The sequence below is a fragment of the Gymnoscopelus microlampas genome (genome assembly GCF_963454915.1).
Source record: "Gymnoscopelus microlampas genome assembly, chromosome: 7".
NCBI classification, from domain to species: domain Eukaryota; kingdom Metazoa; phylum Chordata; class Actinopteri; order Myctophiformes; family Myctophidae; genus Gymnoscopelus; species Gymnoscopelus microlampas.
The window spans coordinates 19,319,964-19,330,860 of NC_139944.1; the positions used below are offsets into that span (position 1 = coordinate 19,319,964).

Consider the following 10,897-nt stretch of genomic DNA (forward strand, 5'->3'; position numbering starts at 1 on the left):
ATTTTAAGATTTACAAGCTCACACAACAAGACGCGTTGTGGTCTTGTAGGTGCATGCAGTGTAGGTTTAAAGCGCTCATGTCGCTTCTTTTGGGTTTGTTTTCATAGAAATTACTTACTTATTTATCTCGACAAATCTGGCAACACTGGACGGCTTCTGTGACTGTCTGGTTCCCACAATGCATTGTTGATGTTTAACAACAAGAAACATGGCGGACGAGCCGTAAGTACAGCTGCTGCAGAAAGCAGTGAATGACAAGAAGGATGCTTTATAATCTCAAATAACCCCAATAAGCATGACGGAACATTCTTTCATGTTCTTATTATAGATAAGACTAGAAGCGGGGTTGAGTGAGAAATGAGTGCTAAATAGGACGAGAGGTTTGAGGTTACAAGGCAGGAGGAAGGTTAATGTTAGCTAGCTGGCTAACATGAACGCATCGGTAGTTACCCTGGCATCTATCCCTGGATAATATACAGTCAGGACTGTATAGTAAATATTGTGTTGATCATACAATACAACATTGCCTCTTGGCAGGTTAGCATTAAGCCACATAGCATATCTGGTTGGAGCTGTACTTACCAGACCCCACAGGGAACGCCCACTTGTTTTGTCATGTTGGTTCTTTAAAGGTAGGGTAAGTGATATTTTTGGGTTAAAACAAAAAGTATTTTGTGAAAAGGTTAAAGTACTATATTCTGATAGTAATCACTGCTATAGAGGGTTTGTTCAGTAACAGGAGTCTCCCCGTCTCTCCAGCTCTTAAATAAACAGAACATACATTTTCCGGTAGGTGTCAAAATCTCAGCCAATCAGGAGAAAGTACCCATTTTTAAGCTTAATTTTTATAGTGTTCCAGTTCAAATTTTGCCTGCTCATTTCTTAGTGTCATCACTTCCGTTTTCACTTGTTTAATCTGTATCCTGAGTTCTCTATCCTGATTGGATAAAATTGGAAATGAAACTGAAACTGAAACGAAAATGCATTTTCTGTTTTATAAAGAGCTGGAGAGACAAGGAGACTCCTTTTACTGAACAAACACTCTATAGCAATGAGTACTATCAGAATATAGAGCTATTTAACACTTATTTTAACCAAAGAAAATCACTTACCCTACCTTTAACTTTTTCTGGCAAAAGGTACTGTTTGCCATCAATGATTATTGTAATAATAATAAGAAAAATGAATCATAATTCATTTGATCATTATTCTAGCTAAATTTCATATAAATGTTAATCCTTACTCTCCTTTAAAACCGAACTGGCCCCTGTCAAAAGTAAAAGCCTCCCCCCCCCCCCCCCCCCCCCCCCGTCGTCCTCCTCTATTTCGACCGGTCTGTATTATGTTTTTGCATAGCACTGTATTTGTCTGTCATTAAATGTTTCGATGAGTTGAGTACAAAGGACCCCATTGGAAAGCCATAGTGCTTTCTTGGGTTTAAAATCCCTTAAACAGAGCTGTACTTCCCTGTGCTTGTCTTTGCAAACTGTTAATAAAGTATTCAATCAATCACATAAATCCAGATGTAGTCTTTCCAAACCTTGTTTCATTGTGTTTGAGATTGAAGCCAAGCAGTAGGCTACATTTAAAGAATTTATGACTAAAAAAATAAGAAAGCTGCCAGAGCTGTCTTTTTGTGTTCATTCTTTAATGTTTTCTGTTAGTAAATCCCCCTGGCTCTGATGTTGTTGTATTGATGTATTAATAACTTCTTTGTTTGTGTTTGTTGTTTGTGTTTTTATGTAGAGCACCGAAGTCCTGACGTCACTGCCGCTAGAGGGCGCTATCCCCCTGGGTTGCAACGTTATTTATTGTGTTGAAATCCCCATAGAGGAATCTTAGATCGCCTCGATCAGTGGTGTGTTCTACCGTGTTATGCTATATATACGTAGTGTGACCTGCAGAACATGTTCGTAGCCAAGGGTAGCCCTCCACTAACCATTTCATCCATTGAAAACGCGCTAGCGTATCTCCACAACTATGCGCATGTCGTGCAGGGAATGATTATCTTATCCCTCCGAAAAAAACCTAGAACACACCACTGGATCGCCTCATATAAGAACTGTGTTTGAAAAATAAACAAATCATCTGGAAGATTTTACTCGTATGGATATGAAGTATCCACTGAAGGTGTAAATGTACAAATTTACCCAAAGAGTAACACAATACACGCTAGAAACGAGTCAAACGACCCAACGACTACATTTCCCTTGAACGCCGCTGCTGTAGGGACAGTGATTTCAGACCCGGAAGTGTAGTTTTTAAGACTTTTAAGGCAGAATTAATTCAATTCTCTCCAGAAACAGGCTGTATCAAATATGAGTGAATATCATAAACAATGCAGACCCACCCCCCTGACAGAAATGCCCGGATGATTTCTTTATTTTTGGAACACAGTTCTTATATGAAGTGATCTAAGATTCCAACAGGATTTCAACACAAAAAATAACGGCAGTGATGTCTGACTTCGGTGCTCTATTGTATTGTATTGTATTGCATGTCATGATTGTTATAAATGAAGATTCAGGTTATGGTGGCGAGGCAGAACATGTGATTGCTAGCCTGCTATCTCCCAGCTTAACAAACCACTGATGACAAATTAAAGGACAGTTGATCGTTTTTCGTGCTGATTTCCTTAGCATCCTTTATTGAGCTTCTAAGGCTGATTTGAAGTTTTGACAGGATCTCACAAGCTCTAGGAGTCCTTCTGTTTACTCAAGTGATATGCTTTAATTATAATACATGACGGTGTTATGTGATAATCATAAATGTTGTACATTATATGTGTTGTTTCAAGGATGGTGGTGGATGGAGGCATTGGAGATCGGACCGAATGGGAAGGAAGATGGAACCATGTCAAAACGTTTCTGGAGCGATCCGGGCCCTTCACACACCCTGACTTTGAAGCCAGTACCGAGGTAACATTTCAATCAGTATCTGGAAACCTGAAAGTGGACTCATATTTATGCAATAAATAATAATCACACAGTTGAGAACAGAACGTTTATTTACCCCCTTTGATGTGCTATGTTAATAGTACCGTATATACTGTATATATGATGCTATGTCAATATTCCCTTTCCTTGCAGTCTCTGCAGTTTATGTTGGATGTCTGCAAAGTTCTTGTCATTGGTGCGGGTGGCCTTGGATGTGAGCTTCTCAAAGACCTGGTACGAATAGTCTATCCACAGAAACCTGTTTTGTGAATCAGTCGCCTACCTAGTTTCTTTTATATCTGAATAATGCAGATGTTATCTTACCATGCACCAACAGCCTACACTTTATAATTTCCTGTTGTCATATCATCGAGCAGGCTTTGTCAGGCTTTCGTAAGATCCATGTGGTTGACATGGACACCATTGATGTCTCCAACCTCAACAGACAGTTTCTCTTCAGGTTAGTACCTTTGTTTCAATTCCTTCTTTACTCACTTCTAAATGATTATTTTTGTATTATTTATACATTTCTTATATTATTTATAACATTGTATATCGTTTATAATTATTATTCATATTTATTTATCAATTATAATTATAATAATTATAAATAAGCAAGCAAGTTTGGTGTTGATATGTGGCTCACATTTCCCCCCCTAGGCCTAAAGATGTTGGTCGACCCAAGGCAGACGTAGCAGCTGAATTTATTAACAGTCGAATTCCTGGGTGTTGTGTGGTTCCGTATCCTTTTGATATTACGCATAGTGCATTGTGATGAAAGATAGGACCTATTTGGAAGCTATTAAGATGATTTTCTCGATCTAAACATGTTACACAGAAAAGGGACTCTAGTTTGAGGGCAGTAAGCGGTTGTTCATGGTTTAGACACAGCAGTGGAACTGGTACAGCTGGTGCTAACACAGACTAAAATGTTGGCCTAATGAAAAGGGACCTTCCACCGCAAGAAAATGTGCCTTTTATTGTTAATTTATACTGTCATTTTGATTTGGGGTTATGGCAGTCATGGGAGCTAATGTATTATTTGTCAAACTGGCACATTGTCAGTGGAATATTGCTGACACACCCACATCATGAATCCACATGTACAGTACTCCTATGGTAATCTCCTGCCACCACAAATCTCTGGTGACAGGAGATTTCGTCAGCGCCTGCGTGCAACTCCGAGAAAACACTGTGCTGGGTTGTTACAGACATACAGTGCCCCAGTTTACCGCCCTCAAACTAGAGGCCACGGCCTCAAGAGTATTGACACTGATTATTGACACGATATAGCTGAAGTTTTATGCATACAGTATATTATTTGTTATCGTGATATCTAATTTCTGAAAAGCTGCAGTTTGAATTCTCCACTTCCGACACCCAAAGTATCTAAATCTATTCGCCCATGCTAAAAAAGTCGAAATAAAAATGTGTTGTGAAATCTTACAAGCAATATTTCTAAACAAGATTGTCCTTAATACTTTGCACAGCCATTTTAAGAAAATACAAGACTTCGAGGAGACATTTTACAGACGTAAGCATCATTATATTGTTTTATTCGTCACCTGTCCCTGATACTGCATTGTCATAATTATTGAGATTCACATATGCTTACATGTCTTTGTCTTCACCTAGAATTCCATATCATTGTCTGTGGACTGGACTCTGTAGTCGCTCGGAGGTGGATCAATGGTATGCTGGTAAGTTACCTCTATTCATAATGATAATAATCGTCATTTGTATAGCACCTTTTTAAAAATGGTTCGTAAAGTGCTTCACAGTCAAATAAAATAAAAAATAAAAAACATAAAATAAGTAAAACCAGGCAACTCTGGATTAAAAGTAAGACATATTAGACATACTGTATTAAGACAGCTAGAGTCATATGATAGATATGACAACTAGTTACTAGTTAGATTTAGATACGATTATTATTTCTTTCCCCTTTTCTCCCAAATTATCATCAACATTGACCATCATCTATAAAGCACTTTTAAAAAACAGTTACAAATGCTTTAATCACAAAAATAAATACAATTTTACAAGCTTAAGGGACAAGTGAAGTAAGTTCTCACTATGTAAACCACATTGTTTCAGAGGACAGATAGACTAACAACAAAATATATAAATACTGCATAAATATAAATTCCACAAACCTCATAGTCATATTGTTGTCATCTGGACTTTACCAACCAAGTGTAGCCTAGTTATTAACGACAGCTCAAACTAGAAAAGAATATCTATAATACCAGACTTATCACACACCATACAGTAAGAACTGTATGGTGTGCACCAGCAAATAATATAAAAAATATCACGATACAGTATGACGTCACGACGATACATATCGTCATGCTTTGATATTGCGATATGTCTCGGGACGATATATCGTGACCCCTATTCACTTCATAATTTATAATACAGTATGTGTGTGTTTTTCTGCATAGCTGTCTCTGCGGGTGTATGATGACGGTATCCTGGACCCGAGTTCCATCATTCCTTTCATTGATGGAGGGACTGAAGGCTTTAAAGGCAATGCAAGAGTCATTCTGCCAGGCATGAGCGCCTGCATCGACTGCACCCTGGAGCTTTACCCACCTCAGGTAGCTTAGCATTGTGATAGGAGCCGCCAATCCCAATGATGTGAAGTTGTCATCAAAGACTGTCAATACATACAGTACATGTGGAAGATCAGTTCACCCTTTGACATGTATCTTTGTTGTCTTAGATCAACTTCCCCATGTGCACTATAGCCTCCATGCCACGGTTGCCAGAACATTGTGTCGAGTATGTCCGCATGCTGCTATGGCACAAAGAGAAACCCTTTGGAGGTAGATACTCACTCATCATGAGGATTCGTTAGATAAAATAACAATTATTAGAATGAAGGAGCTTGATTCAGACTTAATCAAAGCTTCCCAGAATTTCACAAACTAAAACTATTTTTATTGTGTGTGTGTGTGTGTGTGTGTGTGTGTGTGTGTGTGTGTGTGTGTGTGTGTGTGTGTGTGTGTGTGTGTGTGTGTGTGTGTGTGTGTGTGTGTGTGTGTGTGCACGCGCGCGTGTTGGTGTATGCTTGTGCATGTGCTTATGCATGCTTGTCACCAGATGGTGTGGCAATGGATGGAGACGACCCAGAGCACCTCCAGTGGGTTTACCAGAAGTCTCTAGAGAGGGCAGCAGAGTTCAGTATCACAGGAGTCACCTACAGACTCACCCAGGGTGAGCTCACACTACCTCTGTCAGCAACACAACACCAACTGCTTTTTACAGTGTGGCACCGAAGGGGCCAGCCGCCTAGAACTAGGGTTGTCTCTGTATCTCTGTCCGTCCCTCTCTATGAATCTCTGTCGCTACAAAAGTAGACCAATCACAATGAACCACACAGCTCAACTGACGGAGCTACACCAATCAGGTCTCACCTTATGCTGCTAAGCTCACATTGGAACACTGGCACGTCATTGCTGCTTCCTAGTAACTAGTTGTCATACCTTGTAACTAGTTATCTATACAGATTGCTCAGGGGAGCTGTGCAATTCGATTATTCTGCGTCTTGTTTATACAGTTGCTACACGTCTTCCTGTAATCGTGCAGCGGGTTGAAAATTATAAATATCATGGACTCACATCTGCATAAACCTACATTTAAACGTGAGAAGATAAGTGAAATATGCTTAGCAAAAGATATGACGTGCAGTTTATTTGTCTCTACCTGCGATGATGAATAAAAATATATATATTTTCTTACCTGTGTCACAAGTTGCTTCAGTAGTGATAGTGATTCATGTTTCATTGATGTTTTTTAATGTGCAATCTGATTTTTAAACTTGTAGGTGTTGTAAAGAGGATAATCCCAGCTGTGGCGTCCACAAATGCAGTTATTGCAGGTAAATGATTAACTACACAGTAATGGGCACCTGTCTTTATGAAGCCACCTGTCTTTTATAACCTGCCATGTAAACATTTACCATTATCCACACAGCATTGAGACTACTTACTTTCTGTAAACAGAATATTATGTCAACCTAATCCTGGTCATTTTTCTTTTTCTTTTTGTTCCAGCTGCTTGTGCAACAGAGGTATTCAAAATAGCATCAAGGTGTGTTTCAAGCTCTGCTGTTCACAAGTCATCCGAAAGCTGTGTGTCCACCAAAATTCTTTTTTTCCCAGATGAAAATGCAAAGTGCTCTTCTAAAACGCTCATCTGGGAGCGCTTGAGGGCGGAGAGATTTTGCATTAATGACAGTGATAAGCGCAGTGTCCAAAAGCGGTACATTTTCTACCTCTCTGCGACCAGATAAAAATGCCAAACATGCACGGCTCTGTCCCGAATAGACACTCAGAGCACCTCGTAATGCTGCTGCCGTTTGTAGCATAGGTAACTACAGTATGTGGCGCTCCCTGTGAAAACTATTCAAGACATACAATGTGCTCAGGAAGAAAAGAAAGCCTTGGTGGACACAGACCATAATGCACCAAGTGCACATTAACCATTTTGCCCTATATCGTTGTTGTCGGGCAGAAACCTCTTATCTCCATATTCTAACTTTTTGTGTTTTTTCGTAAATGAATGCCCTAGTTGATCATACTACAGTGTCACACTAAAGTATTAAAAGCAGCAGATCTGCAAGCTTGAAACGATAACAGTTTCGTCTCTGTTGGCTTCCACCCGACAGAGACGATATACTTTGTTGTTCGACAACTAGCGAAAATAGCCGATCTACATGTTCACAATGGGTTGTGATGCAGCCCGTTGTGAGCTTGTAGAGCGGCTAATTTTGCTATATTCGAAAGAAACTGGAGAAAAAATAACGTTTGGGAAGATTTGCCACAAAATAGGGATGTCAGGGTGTAAACTGTTCATGCACTGTGCTGTCACTCACAACATTACCTTTTACATCTGCAGTGCTTACATTCCTCTCGACAACTTCATGGTCTTCAATGACGTTGACGGCCTGTACACCTACACGTTTGAGGCTGCGCGAAAGGTTTGTCTCCATGGACACATAATGCTACTATGATCTGCATAATGTGTACTTTTGTTTAATGTATTCGGTTTGATTTTGATTATGTTAATTATTACTATTATATATACCAGCGTATATACATTCTTTTTTTGTACTTTATTGGGTTTTAGACTAGTGTTATTCTATTTAGAAAAGCCTGTGGATAGGTGTTGGAAGTTAGCACTCGTGCTCTATACACTTTAAACAATGCATCTGGTTCATCAAAAATAACCCTAACCCTAACCCATTTAATAAATAAGTAAACATATGGTAACATAACATCAAGTCAGCTGTTTTGCACTAGATACACAATGTTCTTTTTTGATCCCAGGAAAACTGCTCAGCCTGCAGCCAGGTACCTCTGGACTTGCACTTCTCTTCGTCCTCCAAGCTGCAGGAGGTGCTTGATTACATGACGGAGAACATCTCCCTGTACGTTTTATTACCATTCATACTGTATGCTGTAACTACCCAGCTGGACTCTTTAGCCATATTCAGCTGGGGTTTGAGGTTTACTAATCTATCTCACACTGAAGATCAGTGCTGCACAGTTAATCGAAAATTGTTGAAAATGTTGGTTTTATGTAAATGTGAATCTTGGCAATTAATTCAACCATGCCCTCGTCTCCTCACCAGTACACAAGGGTTAATAACCATAACATTGTACACCCCATCTCCCCATCCATCACAGAAGCACAAGAAAATCACAGAGGCCACATACCTTTTCATACTGATTAGCACAATGACCAACAAAGACATAAAGTAAATATAAGTAATATAAATGATAAAACAAACATATTTTTCCTAAATGTAATACCAACAATTGTGATTAATAATTTTGGGTAAAATATTAAGCAAAATAATTGGGATTACAATTGTAGCCATAATCGTGCAGCCAAACTTTAGTAGTGTAGATAATGATTAACTTAAATTTTGAGAATGAATGTTTAATTCATTGTATTTGTACTGTTATCAACAAACTGTTCTGGTTCATTCTTCAACAATAACTAAATACATTGTACATTCACAGACAAATGAAATCACCTGCTATAACCGCGACAGTGGAAGGAAAGAACAAAACATTATATTTACAGGTAAATGACTTGTTGGGTTCATCAGATTTTGTGTTCTCTGTTCTTAGTTCTCTGGACATGAAGCTAGTGTGTTGACTCTTAATGTGTGCCTTTTGTTGACAGAGTGTGGTTTCAATCGAGCAGAGGACGCGGCCAAATCTGTCGAGAACACTGACGGGTGAGGCAAAGATAGCCCTATTAACTGTTTTACTATTACATCACTGTTATTAGTAGCACCCCCTGCTCCTTTCTCTGTAAATATACCTGTTAATGCTACTGAGATTTTTACCAGTATTGTACGTATTTTGTGGACCACAATGGAAACAAACCTCCTGGGGCTTTTTGTGTTATCCTTTGAGCATAAACTTTGACTGGTACTGTTAACAATCCTGCTAATAAAGTATTCAATCAATCAATCAACGGTTCATTGGCCACTAGTGGTTTATGGCATACCGGTAATTACAAGTGGTCCATGGGGAAAATATTGTAAAATATTTAAAGAAATTCATATATTGTACCTTTTGTTAAATGTATCAAAAATATGTTTAACTAATATTCCAGTCCATCAAATTTATGCTTCTTTGCGCGCTGGTGTCGTGTACCGAATATGTCCAATGTACGAGCTTGTAGATCAGGTATTGTCAGAGCTCCAAAATGTTTGAGAACTACTGCCTCATGTCAATGGTCTGGTCCTTTTTCAGCCTTGAGACTTGTTTTTTTGTTGTCTTTTTTGCAGAGTTGGGGCTGACAGATGGACAGGAGCTGGCTGTAGCTGATGTCACCACACCACAGACCATGATCTTCAAACTTTGCTTTACCTCATAGAAGCTGGCCTACTCCTCCTACAAATATCTGATGTCATTGTTGTTACTAGGCCAGTCATGAATATGGTGCATAATATTTGGAAACCCACAATGGTTTACAGTGTATTCAGACACAGATTTTACGAGTACAGCCCTATTTCATTGCTCACTCAATGACTGAAGTCCCTATTTTGCACTTGAAAGCCAAACTGGTCACACCCTGTTGGGTTTCGGCTCTTTTTGTTGTGTTAGCTCTGTGCAAAACAGGAGAGTTAACTTGAGAAATAATTAGTTCTCTTCCAGATTCATCTGTTATTTATTCTGACAGTGTCTTTTAGTTGCTGCATACAACGTACCACTACACTGGACTTTGTTAATGTTAACTGGAATAAAAAAAAAATGTTTTTCTTATATGGTCTGCTTCTGTTGTGTATTGTAGTGTTTGAATTATAATGACAAGACAGTGTTTTCTAGATGGGTGTAAATATTTTCAAATGGAAATTCTGAATATTTGAGGGGGTTTACTCATTCTTACTGTTTTGCAGGATTCACAGGGCCTGTAAAGTGAAGGGCATTCCTGGCATGCATTTATTCTGATTCCAGTTTATGTTGTATTTGAGGGATATAAGTCATGCATGCAGTCATACAACAGCCTTTCTGTACATTATTTTACTGTGTACGTAGTTCTGTACTAGTGCGGGATCCCCCACCCTGACAAGCACTTGGAATTGTATACATTGCATTTAGTTTGACTCAGTTCCACAGATAAATATTGTGAAAACAGCAGATCTGCAAGCCCACAGTGAGGCGTACGAGCTTGTAGATCGGCTATTTTGTTGCCTCTTGTATTATTTGACAATTTGGCCAATGTTTGACCAGTTTTTATAGTATAGTTTGTTGATTACATTTGATGCAGTTATGGTCTTTTTTTCTTTACTTTCTTTCTTTTTTTAAGGTATTTAAAAGGTCTTAAAAATCCTTAAATTGTCACATTACTGTCATCTGGGGAGTGGGAACCCCCTAGAATCATGTGGTTGAGAACCACTGATGTAGGTCATCATCATGGGAGGACTTGACACC

At 38.9% G+C, this 10,897-nt stretch overlaps 1 protein-coding gene across 1 annotated transcript; it reads left to right on the top strand.

The window, feature by feature from the left end:
- Positions 1-199: 199 nt before the first annotated feature.
- uba3 (ubiquitin-like modifier activating enzyme 3) lies at positions 200-10,209 on the top strand. Its single transcript, XM_084062230.1, has 17 exons — positions 200-222; positions 2,798-2,918; positions 3,090-3,170; positions 3,314-3,396; positions 3,597-3,677; positions 4,427-4,470; positions 4,572-4,636; positions 5,384-5,539; positions 5,665-5,767; positions 6,045-6,158; positions 6,769-6,822; positions 6,998-7,034; positions 7,842-7,923; positions 8,273-8,373; positions 8,972-9,035; positions 9,138-9,192; positions 9,751-10,209. The coding sequence occupies exons 1-17, from the start codon at positions 209-211 to the stop codon at positions 9,837-9,839; spliced, it is 1,344 nt and encodes a 447-aa protein (XP_083918356.1). The 5' UTR covers positions 200-208; the 3' UTR covers positions 9,840-10,209.
- Positions 10,210-10,897: the final 688 nt, after the last annotated feature.

Coding starts and splice junctions, on each gene's coding strand:
- uba3 (XM_084062230.1), top strand. Junction 4,471..4,571: donor CGAGGAGACATTTTACAGAC/GTAAGCATCATT, acceptor GTCTTCACCTAG/AATTCCATATCATTGTCTGT. Junction 4,637..5,383: donor GGTGGATCAATGGTATGCTG/GTAAGTTACCTC, acceptor TTTTCTGCATAG/CTGTCTCTGCGGGTGTATGA.